Below are 19,102 nucleotides of genomic sequence, written 5' to 3' on the forward strand. Positions count from 1 at the left end.
GCAGCGGCTTGGCTCCTTACTTTTCCACTAATTAAATGAACAGAAATGATAGCACTGTAGTTTAAGGATGCATTTCATTTTTCCTAAGACTATGAAGTACTGTAGTTGACACTATAGCTGCTACTCAGAATCCATTCTCTGTTGATTACATGGGTATTTCTTTTTTTTTTTTGTAGAGACGGTCTCACTTTATGGCCCTCGGTAGAGTGCCGTGGTGTCACACGGCTCACAGCAACCTCTAACTCTTGGGCTTACGCGATTCTCCTGCCTCAGCCTCCCGAGCAGCTGGGACTACAGGCGCCCACCACAACGCGCGGCTATTTTTTTTTTGTTGCAGTTTGGCCGGGGCTGGGTTTGAACCCGCCACCCTCGGCATATGGGGCCGGCGCCCTACTCACTGAGCCACAGGCACCGCCCCTACATGGGTATTTCTTAGTGGCTATCAATCCACACTGCACAGGAGCACTTAGGAATTAAAAAAAAAGACCGAATATGTGGACCCTTGTCCCTCATGAACGAGACAGAACTTCTGGGTAAAATTTCCCAGGCAATGCCAATGTGCAGCCGATTTACTTGGAACCTCTTCAGCAATGAAGTTTGGGAGGAGTGAATTCCACTTACAGTCCCAGGATTTAAGACTAAGATTTTTAGCCCATCTCCTTGGCCAGTGAAGACTTAAGGAGACACTGGGTGGGGGCTTCTGAGAAATCTTATTCTTTATTCTGTGAAAATTGAAATTTTTTCTGACTGAAGAGGACGTAACGTCTGGATGTGCCAACAGCCATTATTACCAAGAGGGAACACCGCACAGACCAAAAGCGAGGACTGGGAATCAGGCAGGAAAAGTCATCACCTCCGCATCCTTGATGATCACACAAATTTCACATCACATGAATGCAACCAAGATTCCCTCTGGTTACATCAGGGTGGTTTGGTTACCCTTCACTTGCAACATTAAAAGCCCCCAATTAGAAAGCAATGTATAGGAATGGTTAAGTAAAGAAAAGGGTAGACTTTAATCTTTATTTACAGGACACTGCAAGATATGAAATTCCACATAGAAATAAGAAACCCTTTCAGAGGATAGGCTCCAGACAGTATGTATGTACAGTTTGGAACTGTTCAAGTATAGTTTTGTTGTAAAAAGTGCTACAATAACAAACCACGTTTAAAAAGAGTTCGTAGTAGAGAAATAGTTAAGACAAACTTATACCAAACGCAGTACACGACAACTTTGTGCCTCAGCTATACAATCTAAAAGTTAAAAGTCCCAGGAGTCCCATCCTGAACTTGGAACGTATAGCCTTCAGAGGTAGTTTCTGGTACTACATTTTGATCCTCCTCTTCCTGGAAATAAACAAAAAACAATAATGTAATCCCATAATTATGGCACATCTCTAAGCAGCAGGCTGCCTAGAAGTCTGTATTTATTCTTAAGGTCTTCATCTCCATATTTCACCTTTAACCCTGTACCACATTCTAATATTTGACAAAGGGGAAAGAGGGATGCTGAAACTTTGCCAAAATAATGAGTGCCCGGGAGCGGGAGGGTCTGAATGGTTAAGGCATGCAACTATAGTACCAGAAAACTAAGTCAAAAAAAAAAAAAAAAGAAAGAAAACTAAGTCAAGACCAGGCTAGGAGGCTCATGCTTATAATCCTAGCACTTTGGGAGGCCAAGGCAGGAATCAGTTGAGGCCAGGAGTTCAAGACCAGCCTGAGCAAAATAGGGAGACCTCAACTTTATAAAAAGTAGAAAAATTAGACTGAGCACAGTGGTTCACACCTGTAATCCCAACACTCTTGGAGGATGAGGTAGGTGGGCAGATTCCTTGAGCTTAAGTGTTCAAGACCAAGGCTGGACAAGGTGGCTCACACCTGTAATCCTACCACTCTGGGAGTTGGAGGCAGGTGGATTGCCCTGAGCTCACAGGTTTGAGACCAGCCTGAGAAAGAGTGACACCCTGACTCTAAAAATAGCCCAGTGTTCTGGCAGGCACCTGTAGTCCCAGGTACTCAGGAGGCGGAGGCAAGAGAACTGCTTGAGTACAGGAGTTGGAGGTTGCTGTGAGCTGTGACGCCACCGTTTCAAGAGTTCAGGACCAGTCTGAACAAGAGTGAGACCCTGACCTCTATTAAAAATAGAAAAAACTAGCTGCAGATAATGCACGCTTCTAAGTCCCAGCTACTCAGGAGGCTGATACCATAGGAGTGCTCAAGCCCCAAGAGTCTGAGGTTGTTGTGAGCTGTGATGCCTCTGCACTCTACCCAGGACGACACAGTGAGACGCTGTCTCAAAAAAAAAAGAAAAGAAAAATTAGCTGGGTGTGGTAGCATGCACCTCCGGCTACTCAGGAGGTTGAGCCAGGAAAACTGCTTGAGCCAAAGAGTCTGAGGATGCAGTGAGCTATGATGATGCCACTGCAACAGAGAGAGAAAAAAAGAAAAGCTTGAGGGGAAAAATATCTTATGGGCTTGACCTTACATGTGTACTTTCCCAAGTTAGTATCACCACCCATTACTCACCTCTACAGAGAAATACTTCTCAATCAAGTTTAATGAAGCCTTGTACACAGACTCATTTTCATGGTTTTGTAGAGCTTCAATTTTGTCCAAACCTCCACATTCTTCAATCATTATACTAAGTTTCTCAGTTTCACCTAGTTTTTCAGCAGCCTAAAAAAATATTCCAAGTTTACTGGCTTATACTCTGAATGTTCTATTTAAACGGGGAAAAAAAAAAAAATCCATACCCTGAATATTGATATATGCCAGACAGAAAAAGGCAGTTACTTCAACAGCCCTTTGATACTTTGATGTTCGGTTTACATTTTTTGAAACCCAACCTTATCAAATACCTGCTCTTAGCAGCTGGTTCTCAAATGCAGCTTTCAGCCAGAGATCTAGATTTTCTGTGTATCAAAATCACCTGTGCAACTTTTAAAACACTATACTGGCTGGGCATGGTGGCTTATGCCTCTAATCCTAGCATTCTAGGAGGATCTCTTGAGCTCAGAAGTTTCAAAACAAAGTTTCAAAACCAGTCTGGGTAAAAGTGAGATTCTGTCTCTACCAAAAATAGAAAAAGTAGCCAGGTGCTATGGTGGGTGCCTATAATCCCAGCTACTAACTAGTAGGCTGAGGCAGGATAGCTTGAACCCAGGAGTTTGAGGTTGGTGTGAGCTAGGCTGACACTACAGGGCTCTAGCCTGCTGGGGGCAAGAGTGAGACTCTACCAAAACAAACAAAAAAAAACCACTACCATTGAAGTTCAATTGGTCTGCCAGAGGAACAGGGCATTATTTTGTAAAAGCACACTATGTAATCCCAAAGTATAGTCAAAGTGTTTATAAGAGCAAAGATGGCCTATGCTGACTGAAAACAAATTTCCCAGACTATTTGTTGATGTTATTAAGAACTTATTGGAGGGCCTGGCGCTTGTAGCTCAAGCAGCTAAGGCGCCAGCCATATGCACCTGAGCTGACGGGTTTGAATCCAGCCCAGGCCCGCCAAACAACAATGACAGCTGCAACCAAAAAATAGCCGGGCATTGTGGCAGGTGCCTGTAGTCCCAGCTACTTGGGAGCCGGAGGCAGGAGAATCGCTTGAGCCCAGGAGTTGGGAGGTTGCTGTGAGTTGTGATGCCATAGCACTCTACTTAGGGTGACAGCTTGAGGCTCTGGCTCACAAAAAAAAAAAAAAAAAAAAAAATACTTATTAGAGGCTGGGTGGGAGTGATAGCTCATGCCTGTAATCCTCCTACTCTGGGAGGCAGAGGTGGGTAGATTGCCTGAGCTCACAGCCTGAGCCAGAACAAGACCACATCTCTAAAAACAGCTGGGTGTTGTGGCAGGTGCCTGTCGTCCCAGCTACTTGCGAGGCTGAGACAAGAGAATTGCTTAAGGCCAAGAGTTTGAGGTTGCTGTGAGTTGTGATGCCACAGCACTCTACCAGGGGCAACAAAGTGAGACTCTGTCTCAAAAACAAATAAGTAAATAAATAAGAACTTATTGGGTATAATGAATGGTATAGACACAAAGAAGTTAATTTTTTTAAAGTCCTCAACTTTTAAGAGATAAATATCTATAGATGAAATAATAAATTTGCTACAAAATAATTTACGAGGCTCGGCACCCATAGCACAGTGGTTCCGGCACAAGCCACATACACCAAGGGTGGAGGGTTTGAACCTGGCCCGGGCCAGCTAAAAACAACAATGACAACTACAACAAAAAATAGCTGGGTATTGTGGCAGGCGCCTATAGTCCCCACTACTTGGGAGGCTGAGGCAAGAGAACCACTTAGGCCCAGGAGTTTGAGGTTGCTTGAGCTGTGACACCACAGCACTCTGCTGTCTCAACAACAACAAAAAAATAATAGTAATGATTTAAGAGGCTCAGATAAGGGTTAATAGAAAAATTGGCCCCATATAAACAAATTATTTACTGACAGAGATGGAAATGCAGCATTTATTATTGTAGACTCAACTTCTAGAAGTAAAAATTTCCAGAATCTAAAAATTTATGAGTAGGGCTTACCATCACTATGACCATATGCTAGCATGCTTGGGTCCATTAGTGATGAAACCACAAGAAAAAGACTGTCATTCAAATTTAATTTCATGGCTCAGCACCTGTAGCTTAGTGGCTAGGGCCAACCATATACAGGGGAGCTGGTGGGTTCAAGCCCAGGCCTGCCAAATAATAACTACAACAACAACAAAAATAGCCAGGCATTGTGGCAGGTGCCTATAGTCTCAGCTACTTGGGAGGCTGAGACAAGAGAATCTCTTAAGCCCAAGAGTTTGAGGTTGCTGTGAGCTGTGACACCACGGTACTCTGAGGATGACATAGTGAGACTGTCTCAAAACAAAACAAAACAAAAAATATTTAATTTCCCCAAAATTCTGTATGAAATTCAGAAATGAAGATAATTAACAAAATAAATAGGTATGAATAATCTCAACCTAAGAACTTGACTTCAGTTCAGGTTACACCACACAGTTGTCATCTCTTTTATATCTTATAATCCCTGTCCTGTATTTTTTTTTTTTTTCAACTTTTGACCAGGGGCTGCTACAAACCTGCCACCTCCGGTATATGGGGCAGGCGCCCTACTCCTTGAGCCATAGGCGCCACCCCCTGTCCTATTTTTTAATTGAGTGTAGTCCACATAAACAAGCTTTCTGATTCTGTGGCCTACTAATAATGAAATGAGTAAACTTAGTTGCCCTCCTCCGAGTCTAAATAGTAAACCAATTATTATCAAGCCCCAATTCAAACAAAGCCACCATTTCAGGGCTTACCTGAAAGATATTTGAAATGGCATCCAGAATAACCAGAATAATTTTGGTATCTTTTGCAGTTAAGAGGTTCATCAATGGTTCTATTATGCCACAATGAACAAGGTATACAATCTGTTCAACTGTTCCACCACTTGTATAGTTGGTCACAGCCCATACAGCTTCCTTCTGTGTCTTAAAGTCTGCCTAATAAACATAAGGAAATGATCTTCAGAACAATCATACAAATAAGATCCTAAAAGTACTGTTTCAATAAAAAAACCTACAATTACGAAAAATACCAATTGGTTCTACCCAACTTTATGTAAAAGGGTTACTGGATATTATTTAGCAAAGGATTCCAAGTAGAACTCAACCACATGCATTAAGAATCTTACCAAGCAGAGAGCGTGTTTAAATACTAAACACTAAAAATAGTCTGATTAAATCCATTACCTTAGAGAGAACCCCAACAAGTAATGGGACTAGTCCATGATTCACAACTTGCTGTATCTGGTCCTGACGGCCAGCTGTGATGTTTGACATTGTCCATGTAGCTTCCTTTTGGATGTTAGTTTTGGGGTTGGTCAGCAGGCTGGGAAAGACAGTAAGTGCTCCTGCATCAATTACAACCTGAGTCTGTTCATCTGTCCCAGTGACAATATTCCCTATGGCTCTTAGTGCAGGAGTCTGAAAAGGAAGGATAAAAAGTTGATGCTTCCCAGCACTGTTCAAAAATTCTGAACCCTGAAAGTTTTGACAAGAAGCTCATCATGGATATTAATATCAACTCATTATGCTTCTCGTACTTTATATCCTCAGGTATAAATTAAAAACTTACCACAATTGGCAATTCAGTAGCTCCCAAAAGCTTCACAAGTTGGGGCACAACTCCTGTTTTCACAACCATTTCAATCCGTTCGTTTGGACCATCAGTAAGGTAAGAAATAGCCCAGCAAGTATCTGCTAATACCTCTGGATCATCATGATGCAGGAGACGCACTAAAGTAGGAAGAATCTGTTCCACAGCATCTAATGGGGGTGCAGGATTCTTGTTGCGACAAAGGTTTGAAAGTGTCCAGGTAAGATTACGTAAGTAACCACACTGGGGGAAAGAAAAGAAATAAGCAATGAGCAGTCCTGACTTTAAGGAAGACAAGAGGAAAATTAGAATCCATAAGTTAACCACATTTTTTTTTTTTTTTGAGACAGTCTCACTATGTCACCCTCAGTAGAGTGCCACGGCATCACAGTTCACAGCAAACTCAAACTCTTGGGCTTAAGTGATTATCTTGACTTAGCCTCCCAAATAGCTGAGACTACAGGCGCCTACCACAATGCCCAGGTATTTTTAGAGACGGGGGTCTTGCTCTTGCTTACTCAGGCTGTTTTTGAACCTGTGAGCTCAGGCAATCCACCTGCCTCGGCTTCCCAGAGTGCTAGGATTACAGGCAGGAGCCATCGTGCCTGGCCAGAAGTAACTATACTTATGTTAATAACTTACTGATAAAGATGACATATCAGGAATAGCTAGAAGAGCCAACAGTGGGTCAACTGCACCATACTTAATAACCAAATCTCGGAAAACTGAACCATCACCTGTAAAAAAAGGCAAGATTAATCATATCTTCTTATCAACATCAATGTTCCGTGACTGAAGGAACCAGTAAATATTCTCAAACTTAGATCCCTCTCCCAAGTCTTTTTTAAGATAATACTTTCATCCCAAAGGACCCAAAGCAAGCTCCAAACTTGACATAAAGGTTACTATTATTTGTAACAAGTCCTTTTTCTCAATCTCATTATTATTAGACACAGTCAAAATAATTTTAAGACCAAGTACCTGCAATGTTTCCTAGAGCCCACACAGCTTGTTCACTGATATGAGCATGGGGAGATGCCAACAGAGAAATGAATGCTGGAATAGCACCTCCATCTACCACAGCCTTAGTCTGTTCTGATGTCCCAGAAGCAATGTTAGTTAGTGCCCATGCAGATTCAAACTGAATGGGACTACAATCAGTTCTACCCAAGAAGGACACAAATTTTGGGATCAAACCAGCTCGGATTATATTGTCGATGGGAGGCTGTTTTTCTCTAGAAAGTAGTTTCCTAAGGGGGAACAAAAACAAAAACTTAAGTTGAAAGTGATTAAAAAAAGAAGTTTGTGTGAAAACCAATTTAAAATGCAATTTGAAAGGTGAGAACTTTCAACAACCTTTTAAATAAAGCACTAAATAAATGCTAAGACATATCGGCAATCAAAAGAAGCCAAACAGATCAGTCTCCTGGTGCTACACATATGGTATAGGTAACTGCCAGTTTTCCAAAAATCAAAGTATTATCAGTAATGTAGATTACCATCTCTCTGCATTGTGGATCTTGTCACTTTTTCTAACTTTGACAATCCAACAGTGTTATACTCATTGTTAACTTGGGCTTCCCTGACTGCTATGGGGTTAAACATCTTTTCCATGATCATTTGTCATTTGGATCTGTTCTTCTGCACACTGCCAAGCTACAGACATTATTTATCATTTCTATTACGAATGACACAAATACCTGTATGCTGGGAGATAAGGGTCTAAAGATACAGAGTGGACATAAAATCCATGTACCATTTAAAGTAGTTCACTAGGGCGACACCTGTGGCTCAAAAAGAGTAGGGCACCGGCCCCATATACCAGGGGTTATATACCATTCAAGCCCGACCCAGTCCAAAACTGCCCCCCACCCCAAAAGTAGTTCACTATTTAAATTGCACATGAACTTTATGTCCATCCTTTATTTCTTTTCTTCTTCTTTTTTTTTTTTTTTGAGTCAGAGTCTTATTATGTCATCCTCGGTAGAGTGCCGTAGCATCACAGCTCACAGCAACTTCAAACTCTTGGGCTGAAACAGATTCTCTTGCAGCAGCCTTCCCAGTAGCTGGGACTACAGGTGGCCGCCACAATGCCTGGCTATTTTTTAGAGTCAGGGTCTCCCTTTTGCTCAGGCTAGGATTACAGGCATGAATGAGCCACCACGCAGAGCCCTGTGTTTATTTTCTAAAAGATCTAACGGGCTCAGCACCCATAGCACAGTGGTTACGGCACCAGCCACATGCACTGAGGCTGGTGGGTTTAAACCCAACCCAGGGCAACTAAACAACTGCCACAACAAAAATAGCCTGGCAACTATTGAGATTCTATAGTGAGACATAGTGAGACTGTCTCAAAAAAAAAAAAAGAATAAATGATTCATATCACTAGGTGCAGTGGCTGACACCTATAATCTCAACAATTTGGGAGACTAAGGTGGGAGTTCAAGACCAGCCTGGGCTACAGTGGGACCTCATTTCTAAAACAAACAAACAAACCTATCACCTAAATGGCTGTTATCAATCCTACTTACTATTTCCTCCTTTTCCTGCCAATGCCTTGAAATGTCATTTTGATAAACTCTATTGGCCTATGGCTGGCTTAACATTTCTTTACTCACAGTCTCTTCCTGCCAAGAAATCTAAAAAGATTAATTTCTTAGTTTACCCATTCTTTAGCAACAGGACTTACCTGGCAGCCTGAGTAGCTTGGAGCTGGTTTTCCATATTGGTGCTGTTTATACCTTTGACAATGTCATCCACAGACCAATTTACAGTACCCTAAAAAAAAAGTGAAATATTGCAAATTATCATTTTTAAGACTAAAGCTTATAATCTATGTATATCCACCATAGAGTGTTGCAAATATAAAGTATGTTGTGTGAATCACAGATGAAAGATTTGAGAACCAATGCTACTTATCACTCAAAAAGAATGTCCCTTTCTCTCTAGGTTTTACAACCTGACAGAAAAATGTGACAGACAAATACCACAAATCAAGTGGCAAATGTATGTTGTGTTACACAACATTTACTCCCCATTTTTGGTGCCAGGGAACCAGAACTACAGAATCCTAAGAAAGGAATGTCTTTTCTACTAAACTGACCAAGGAGTGCTAAAGATAGTATTTGAGTATTTATTAGTATCCTAAAATGTGTGACTGGGCATTGTGGCTCATGCCTGTAATCCTAGCACTCTGGGAGCCTAAGGCAAGAGGATCCCTTGAGGTCAGAAGTTCAAGACCAGCCTAAATAAGAGTGAAATCCCATCTCTATTAAAAACAGAAAAATTAGGGGGACTTGGTGTGTGTCACACTTTATGGGGGCAAGACATGATTGCAAGAGGGACTTTACCTAACAATTGCAATCAGTGTAACCTGGCTTATTGTACCCTCAATGAATCCCCAACAATAAAAAAAAAAAAAAAGAAAGAAAAATTAGGGTCCTCTGTTTTTAGACCCTAAAACAGGGCTCAGTGAGTGGGGCGCCGGCCCCATATACTGAGGATGGTGGGTTCAAACCTGGCCCCAACCGAACTGCTGGGCGTTGTAGCAGGTGCCTGTAGTCCCAGCTACTTGGGAGGCTGAGGCAAGAGAATCGCCTAAGCCCGGGAATTGGAGGTTGCTGTGAGCTGTGTGATGCCACAGCACTCTACCGAAGGTGATAAAGTGAGACTCTATCTCTACGAAAAAAAAACAACAAAAAAAAACAGAAAACTTAGCCAGGCATTGTGGCAGGTGCCTGCAGCTACTTAGAAGGCTGAGGTAGGACCATCACTTGAGCCCGGAATTTGAGGTTGTTATGAGCTAGGCTAACACCATGTCATTCTAGCCTGGCCAGGTGTGGTGGCTCATGCCTATAACTCTAGCATTCTGGGAGGCTGTGGTGGGAGGATTGCTTGAGTTCAGAGAACAGCCTGAGCAAGATCTCATCTTTACCCAAAACAGAAAATATTAGCCAGGTGTGATAGCACACCCCTATAGTCCCAGCTACTCAAAAGGCTGAGGCCGGAGTATCATTTGAGCCCAGGAGTTCAAGGTTGCAGTGAGCTGATGATACCACTGTACTCTATACCCAGCATAACAGAGTAAGACTCAGTTTCAAAAATAATAATTTAAGAAAATAGTACAGGTACAGAATGAAGGGAAAGATAAATCAGGTGGTTACTATATATAAATATTTCAAGAGGAAAAAGACCTGAACTGATAATAAATATTAAAAAATGGAGAATGCTAAAAGTGGTTAATTCTAGACATATTTTCATTTAATATTGCAATCATCAGATCAAGGAACCTAGCCAGTAGCCAGAAATGCAGGGAAACTGAAGAGAACGTCAGAGCAAAAGGAAGACCTAAGGTGGCACCTGAGAATCAGCAGGTAGGGTGTCAGCCACATACACCAAGGCTGGAGCGTTTGAACCCCACCCTGGGCAGCTAAACAATGACAACTGCAACCAAAAAATAGCCGGATGTTGTGGTGGGCACCTGTAGTCCCAGATACTTGGGAGGATGAGGTAAGAAAATTGCTTAAGCCTCAAGAGTTTGAGATTGCTGTGAGCTGTGACGCCACGACACTCTACCAAAGGTGACACAGTCAGACTCTGTGTCAAAAGGAAAAAAAAAAAGGAAGACCTTAGTATCTGCTTAAGTGAATTATGGAGGAAAAGCATGAAAGAAGACAGAATTACTGATTGGAAGCAGAGAAAGTGATTTTTACAGACAATTAAAACCATAAGACTAGGAATGTTATTTAACTTTCTAAGAAAAGCCCCTATTGGTTTGCTGGGTTTACCATAATTCATAAACTAAAACATATTTACCTGGTTGTTTCGGTTTTCCTGCAGTGGAGAAGTAGCATCATCAGGAAAAGAGCTTACATTTCTCCTTTTCAGCATCTGGTCATCTTTCTTAGCTTTCCTCAACTCCACATTAACTTCTATTCGGCGTCGCCTCATTTCCTCGAGAAAAGATAACATACCATTTCGCCTATCACATAACTTGTTGCCAAGTGAGGACATTTAAAAAAAAAAAAATCCCTCAAGTTGTTGCCAAGTGAGCACATTTTTAAAAAAAATCTCTCCAAGTGTTCATCCCTTCCCAAGAAAGCAATAGAAGTTACTCACTGTACTGTCTTTTCCCTTGTTCTTGAACCTGTTAAGTCGGGCAGCTGGTGAATTAGCATTCTCATTGGTGGACATGGTTATGAGACAAAGGGAGATAGCTAGAAAATGGGGGAAGAGACAAAATAGCCCTTGTATCATTTTCATTTGTCAATAAAAACAACAAATAAGAATACTGCAGCATATATTGAATCTACACTTCTAGACTAGAGGAGGGCATGATGAGGTAGTTTTAATCTAAAGATAATTGTCTCCTCCCCTCAGAAGGGCTGAGACCTCCTGGAGCAGCACTGTCCATCAGAAATACAATACAAACCATACAAATTTAAATTTCCTGGTAGCCACATTCTTTAAAAAAGACAAAAAGTAAAACTAGTCCTAATAAACTCAACACATGCAAAATTATCATTTCAATGTTATCAATATAAAAAAATTGAGCTGTTTTACATTCTTTTTTCATATTATGCCTTTGAAATCTTACAGCATAGTTTCAATTACAACTAACCACTCTTTAAGTGCTCAGCAGCCACATATGTCCACCGTTTTGGACAGTTTCTAAGCTCTAGACTCCATAACAGTCAACTGAAGACAAAAAAGTAGGGGAACCGAGCTACAGTACAAGTTAAAACCTACGTCCCAGGGCAATAAACGAAAATCTCTGGATGTTCTCCTTCCTTTAAATGGCCAAAATGAGTCCATTCGCCACACTTGAAAGTTAAATACAAATGCGGTTCATCATTACATCAAGGAGCCCTCCATAACGTTTTTTTGTCAACACTGAAAAGGTAGTGCTGCATCTTACATTTTCATTTCCAGGGACCTGGAGCGACCGCACTTAGAATGACATCAGCTGCGCGTCGCTCAGACTCAGATACTTAAGATTGATCTTCAAAAGGGGAGAAAGTCAAAGCCCTTCTTACAGCACGCTAACCTTAATTCCATTAAGCTCACCTACAGCTTTGTGACACAGCCAACCCAGGGCTTAAGTGTTAAAGATAGTTAACTCTTCCAACTGTCACCTCCAACTCTAACCCCCACCCCCATCCCCGAGAAGATGCAACAAGAACAGTGGAGGCTAGAGCCACCAGGGCCCTCCCAGGACATTCGCCCTCAGCCTGTCTCTGATTCTCCGGGCCACGACGCGCTAAGACTTTCGCGGCCGTTCGCAGCAAGCCCTGTTTAAGCCCTAAAGCTCCAGCCCGCGCGTTGCTCAATTAAGCCACCTCCTCAACGAACAACGCCCCCGAGGCCTAGGCAACGAGGGAGGCCAAAGCCAGGCCCAGCGTATACCCGGGGCCTTACTCCCGCCAACGAGAAACTGAGCGCGGCCCGCGGGCCAGCCGTTACCACCTGGGCTGGCTGCCAGCTGAGCTCGTACCTGCACAGCTAGCTCAGGCTTCCACAGGAGGTGGTGCAGCACTCAGAAGATCTGGCTCCGCTGCCCTGGAAACGTCCACTGCAGCTCAGGCAGAACACGGTGTGGCTCGTGCTGCCGGCCGGGGCGATTTAAATTTCCCGGTGACTGCGCATTCCGATTGGCTGGTTCGAGCCTAAGCTGTGTGCCCATTGGTGGATTTGAAAAACACGTTGGGGGGGGTCACAGGACCTGCAGAAAGGGGAGGATAACATCGCGAGACGAGCTGCCGGGAGATCCCGGAGTGCCTGGGGACCACGGAGCCGGAAGACTCCAGATCCCGACAGGCAGCGCGAAGGGGTGGCTCCCAGCCTCGCGTAGCTCAGCCGTGGGAGGCTCTGTTTCTACAGGGTTAAAGTGTATATGGTGGTCCCTGGTCGTTTTCCTTGGTGGCTGCCTTAAGCAAGTAACACAAAATGATTCTCAAAGTTAATATCTTTATATAAAAACATACTGCTTTGCTTTTTTTTCTGGTATGGTCATAGCAGGAATTTGGCAGAGGTTTCTGGGAGAGAAGGGTATTTTTTGTTTCACTTTCCTTTCTTAAAAAAAATTGTCACAAAAGACTATAGAAGCTGTAAATATGGTAACAAAAGATTTATTATGCCTGTTTCTCCACTGTCCTAAACTTTTCATTTTTAAATTTTAAATGCAGAAGAATAGCAAATCTTTACATTTTGCCACATTTGCTATTTCTCTCTTTATGTACATACACATACTTTTTGAACCATTTGCGAGTTAAGTTTCAGAATTATGTCCCTTTACTTCTAAATATTTAAGGGTGTATCTTCTAAGAAAAAAACATTCTCTTATATAGCCACTCTGCAATCATGAAACTCAGAAAAATTGAATTTTTATGCTGTCATTTAATACAAAGTTCCGTGTTCAAGCTTTGTCAATCGTTCGGGTAACGTTCTATGTTATATTTTATACATTTCTGAATAAAAAGTTTGCGTTTTATGCCATATGCTTAAAAAAAACCAAAGACGGTTATCAGAGCATCAGGATTGAGGTATTTTGTTTCTGCCATTTTTCAGTGTTTAAAATGGAATATTATGGAAATAAGTTGTATTGGTTTATATATTTATTTTTATTATAGATACATTCAAATGCAGGACTTTGTCCATTCTCGCAGGCATTAACAGAGACTGACTCATTGTGTAGCCGTCACTGAGTTGGGGCGGGGGTGTGCACCTATTCTTAATCAGCATAATCCCAACCCCCTAAATGCAAGAATGTGGAAGGAATTTGCCTCTAAACCAATCACAGCAGGGCATTCTTTTAGCTACTGTGAATGTTCAGGGGCAGACACAGGACCTAAATTCATGAAATTGGAAAGCCGGGGCCTTTTGTTTAATGGTTAGAGGTAGGAAAGCAGGCTCTGTTCTTCTGAAAGGGGTGTTAAGTACTAGAAATTTGAATAAGAAAATTGTAGAGAAACCTTGAGAGCTCTGATCAGCAGTCTACTATACTTCTGAAGGTTTGCAGTTATGTCATCTGTTATGTTTTCTTTATATTGCCAAATTGTATTTTCGTTTTTGAAAATATTGAGTACTGTGTACCCAGAAGTGTTCTAATAAGCGTTTAACATATATTATTAATACATTTCATCTTCATAACTCTGTGGGGTAGTACTCAACATTTCCAGCTGACTTCTTACACTCGATCTACATCTGAGGCTTCATGGGGCATCTGATGATCAGCTCATCAGGTAAAAGAAAGGCCAGGAACTCTGCATAATTTGTCAGCATGAGCTGAAGCAGATTGCTCCAGATTGGTGGGCTTCTGTGGAAGTAGCCCTGAAAGAGAGTAGAATAGTAAAACTCACTAATGGGTATGACCTTGAACAATACATTTGGTATACTTTTCTTTCCTATATTCCCCCAGTATATTACCATAATAGTAATATAAGTTACGTATATTTCGAAGTACATTGAATGTAAATACTATATTTTAAAATTGTACTGCCTTACTGTTGATTACAGGAATGTATATCTAAAATCTTGTGGCCGAGTGTGGTGGCTCATGCCTGTAATTCCAGCACTCTGGGAGGCCGAAGAGGGTGGATCGCTTGAGCTCAGGAGTTCAAGACTAGCCTGAGCCAGAGCGAGATCCCTTCTCTAAAAACTAGACTGGGGCTGTGGCAGGTGCCTGTAGTCCCAGCTACTCAGGAGCTGAGGCAAGAGGATCTCTTGAACCCAAGAATTTGAGGTTGCTGTGAGTTATGATGCTAAAGCACTCTACCAAGGGCAACAAAGTGAGACTCTGTCTCTTAAAAAATAAAAATAAAGGGCAGCGCCTGTGGCTCAAAGGAGTAGGGCGCTGGCCCCATATGCCAGAGGTGGTGGGTTCAAAACCAGCCTTGGCCAAAACTATAAAATAAATAAATAAATAAAATAAAATAAATAAATAAAAATAAAAATAGAAACATTAGCTAGTTGTTGTGGCAGGCGCCTTTAGGCTCAGCTACTAAGGAGGCTGAGGCGGGTGAATGGCTTGAGCCCAGGAGTTTAAGGATGCTGTGAGGGCAGCGCTTGTGGCTCAACAGAGTAGGGCACCGGGCCCATAATGCTGGAGGTGGTGGGTTCAAACCCAGCCCCGACCAAAAACTGCAAAAACAAATAAATAAATAAAAGGATGCTGTGAACTAGGCAGATGCTGTGAGCTAGGTAGACACTGTCTCAAATAAAAAAGAAAGGGGCTGGCACCTGTGGCTCAAGGGACTGGGCACCAGCCTCTATGCCAGAGGTGGCTAGTTCAAGCCCAGCCCCGGCCAGAAATTGCAAAAAAGAAGACAGGGAGTGGTGGCTCACGCCTGTAGTCCCAGCGCTGTGGGACGCCGAAGCCGGTGGATTTCCTAAGCTCAGAGGTTCTAGACCAGCATGAGCAGGAGTGAGCCAGAGTGAAACACCGTTTCTACCAAAAAAAAAAAAAAAAGGCAGGGCATTGTGGCAGGCTCCTGTAATCCCAGCTACTTGCGAGGCAAAGGGTAAAGAGAATCGCTAAAGGAAGAACAGAAAAAAAAAAAAGAAAATTAAAAACAAAAACAAACAAATAACCCCCTTCAAACTAAGAAGAGTGAATGCCAGCTGAAATTGAAAGCGAAACTAAAAAAATAAACGGCTTAGTGCCTGTGGCTCAACAGCTAAAGCACCAGCCACATACACCTCAGCTAGTAGGTTCGAATCCAGCCCGGGCCTGCCAAACAACAATGATGGCTGCAACCAAAAAATACCCATGTGTTGTGGCGGGTGCCTATAGTCTCAGCTACTTGGGAGGCTGAGGCAGAAGAATCACTTGAGCTCAGGATTTGGAGGTTGCTGTGAGCTGTGAGGCTTGAGGCTCTGTCTCAAAAAAAAAAAAAAAAGAAAAGGCAAAATAGCTGGGCATTGTGGCGGGCGCCTGTAGTCCCAGCTACTCGGGAGGCTGAGGCAGGAGAATCGCCTAAGCCCAGGAGTTGGAGGTTGCTGTGAGCTGTGTGACACCACGGCACTCTACCGAGGGCAATAAAGTGAAACTCTGTCTCTACAAAAAAAAAAGAAAGAAAAGGCAAAAAAGAGTGAAAAGATTAGTGGTTGCAAGAGGTTTCAGGGAAAGGAGAGAAGAATTAATAGGTAAAGAAACACTGGGCTTTTTCCTTTTTAATTAAACACACAGTGTGCCTTTATTTTATTTTATTTATTTTTTTGAGACAAAGTCTCAAGCTGTCCCCCTGGGTAGAGTGCTGTAGCGTAATAGCTCACAGCAACCTCCACATCTTGGGCTCAAGAGATCCTCTTGCCTCAGCTTTTTCTATTTTTAGTACACATGGGGTCTCGCTTTTGCTCAGACTGGTACACTGGGCATTTTTAAGGCAGTGAAATTATTCTAATGGTGGATACATTCATTATATTATACATTTGTCAAAACTCAATGTACAACACAAAGAGTGTAATGTAAACCATGGACTTCAGTTAATAATAATAATATATCAATATTAGTTTATCAGTTATAATAAATGTACCACACTAATGCAAGCTGTTAACAATAGGAAAGTCAGGCAGTGAGTAGGCTGACTTGTGACTCAGTGAGTAGGGCGCCGGCCCCATATACCGAGGGTGGCAGGTTCAAACCCAGCCCCGCCAAACTGCAACAAAAAATAGCCGGGCGTGTGTGGGGGTTGTGGCAGGCACCTGTAGTCCCACCTACTTGGAGGCAAGAGAATCGCCTAAGCCTGAGAGCTGGAGGTTGCTGTGAGCTGTGATGCTACAGCACTCAACCAACCGAGTGCAATAAAGTGAGACAGTGTCTCTAAAAAAAAAAAAGAAAGGAAAAGAAAAGTCCCAGCACAGTGGCTCACACCTGTAATCCAAGCACTTTGGGAGGCCACGAAGGAGGATCTCTTAAGGACAGGAATTGTAGACCAGCCTGAGCAAGCCTGAGACTCCCTACAAAAAGAGAAAAAAGATAATAGGGAAAATTGGGGAGGGAAGGTGAAGGGGTATAGGGAAAGCCTCTGTACTTTCCACATGATTTTTCTGAAAACCTAAAAGTGCTTAATAGAAACCCCGTTTTTTTTTGTTTGTTTTTGTTTTACAGACAGAGTCTCACTTTGTTGCCCTCAGTAGAGTGCTGTGATGTCACAGCTACCAGCAACCTCCAGCTCTTGGGCTTAGGCAATCTCTAGCCTCAGCCTCCTGCGTAGTTGGGACTACAGGCGCCTGCCATGATGCCCGGCTATTTTTTTGTTGCAGTTTGGCCGGGGCCGGGTTTGAACCTGCTACCCTGAGCATATGGGGCCGTAGCCCTACTCACTGAGCCACAGGTGCCACCCCATAAAAACCCGTTTTAATTAACAAAATGTGGTGATGTGAAAACTTAAACAATGTCAGCAAATTTTTATATTGTTTTACATTAAAATCCATGAGTGTGAATTCCACTTGGATGGATCTTTTACGCACACATGATTTTCCAACATTATGCATTGATCATTCAGAACTTACTGGACTATGAGTTATGCAGATCTACCAAGTGTTGATATGTTGCATTGGGCAACATCAGAACATAACACTCATTATAGCAGAAAAGTCTTTAGGTATCCAAAAGCTAGCAAACATAAACAGTGGTGGATACAAGGTTTCAGCTATTAAATTCTCCCTTGAAAATTTAAGTTGTTTCATTAGCTACAAATAGCAAAAATTATTTTTCTTCAAGTGACATGTTCACTTTGTGTTTTCTTTTCTTTTCTTTTTTTTTGACACAGAGTCTCACTTTGTCACCCCCGTTAGAGTGCCCTGGTGTCATACCTCACAGCAACCTCAAACTCTTGGGCTGAAGTGATCCTCTTGCATCAGTTTTTTCATTTTTAGTAGAGATGGGTTCCTCTTGGTCAGGTTGAACTCCTGAGCTCAAGCGATCCACTCACTTCAGCCTCCCAGAGTGCTAGAATTACAGGTGTGAGACACCCAGCCCAGCCACTATCTCCGTTTTCATGAAAAAGTTCTTCTGGATGCCTCAGAGTTCACAGGCTGGCCACCGGTAATAAAATAGATAGTGACAGATCACACACAGATGAGATTTTGAAAATACTGAGGTGAGAGATGGTTTGAGCCCAAGAGCTGGAGTACAGCCTGGGCAACACAGTGAGATTCCATCTCCCAAACAAACAAAAAACCTGAAAGATATACGTCTAAATGTTAATTTTGTAATAGTTAATTCTGAATGATATAAGTTCTTTCAATTCTAATTTTCTGTTTGGCTTGTTACATTTCTAGTAAAATGAAATTGTATATGCTTTAAAACCACAAATCCAGCACCTTTACATACAACAAGCAGAGAGATATCATTGGTGGAACCAGAAAGTCTCTAAATCTTTAACACGTAACTTTAGGATGAAAAAGGACCTTGTATTATTTTGTATTTAGGGACCTTACTTTGTCTAGTTTCCCTTTAATCTGGAGGGAAAGAGCAGGCGGGGAGAAAACCGATGTAGGTGAATGACCGAGGGAAGAGAGCCAATTTTGAAGATTTCTAGGGATGGAAAAGCCTGTTCACGCCGAGATCCTCCAACAGCCCCCAGCACATAACAGGTAATCCAATTGATGACGGTTGGTTAAAAGCGGGAAGCAAAGGAAAGAGGGCTGTAAAAAAAGAAATGTATGAAAGAACACGGGGATTGACGTGTGAGGATCCCACGATTTGCGAGCAGTTCCTAACGCCGCTGCTCTGAGGAAGGACCCTCGGTGAAGTCCCCAGGAAAATTTGTTAAATGCAGGCGCCTGGGTCCGCCCAGGTCAACTGAATTATAATAAGGGGGAGCAGACCTTGGAATTTAAAGTTCTCCGGATGAGCTTAACGTGCAGATACCGGTAAGAACGTCCGAGAAGAACCCGCAAGGTAAGACACTACACAGACGCCGCCCACTAGGCAGCCACTCAGGACAGGGGCAGCG

At 42.5% G+C, this 19,102-nt stretch overlaps 1 protein-coding gene across 1 annotated transcript; it reads right to left on the bottom strand.

Moving 5' to 3' along the window:
• Positions 1 to 449: 449 nt before the first annotated feature.
• Positions 450 to 19,095, bottom strand: KPNA2 (karyopherin subunit alpha 2). Its single transcript, XM_053570822.1, has 15 exons — positions 18,975 to 19,095; positions 18,585 to 18,791; positions 17,958 to 18,179; positions 17,014 to 17,099; positions 14,313 to 14,471; positions 12,637 to 12,864; positions 11,262 to 11,359; positions 10,959 to 11,096; positions 8,833 to 8,921; positions 7,125 to 7,393; positions 6,786 to 6,880; positions 6,123 to 6,386; positions 5,738 to 5,971; positions 5,306 to 5,488; positions 450 to 2,676 (listed from the first exon to the last, which is right to left on the bottom strand). Exons 7-15 carry the CDS (start codon positions 11,334 to 11,336, stop codon positions 2,509 to 2,511), a joined length of 1,515 nt encoding a protein of 504 aa, XP_053426797.1. The 5' UTR covers positions 11,337 to 11,359; positions 12,637 to 12,864; positions 14,313 to 14,471; positions 17,014 to 17,099; positions 17,958 to 18,179; positions 18,585 to 18,791; positions 18,975 to 19,095; the 3' UTR covers positions 450 to 2,508.
• Positions 19,096 to 19,102: the final 7 nt, after the last annotated feature.

This window comes from Nycticebus coucang, chromosome 18 (genome assembly GCF_027406575.1).
Source record: "Nycticebus coucang isolate mNycCou1 chromosome 18, mNycCou1.pri, whole genome shotgun sequence".
Classification (NCBI taxonomy): Eukaryota; Metazoa; Chordata; class Mammalia; order Primates; family Lorisidae; genus Nycticebus; species Nycticebus coucang.

Coding starts and splice junctions, on each gene's coding strand:
- KPNA2 (XM_053570822.1), bottom strand. CDS start 11,336: ATGTCCACCAATGAGAATGCTAATTCACCAGCTGCCCGACTTAACAGG. Junction 8,922..10,958: donor AGGAAAACCGAAACAACCAG/GTAAATATGTTT, acceptor CTTTTTTTTTAG/GGTACTGTAAATTGGTCTGT. Junction 7,394..8,832: donor CAAGCTACTCAGGCTGCCAG/GTAAGTCCTGTT, acceptor GTTCCCCCTTAG/GAAACTACTTTCTAGAGAAA.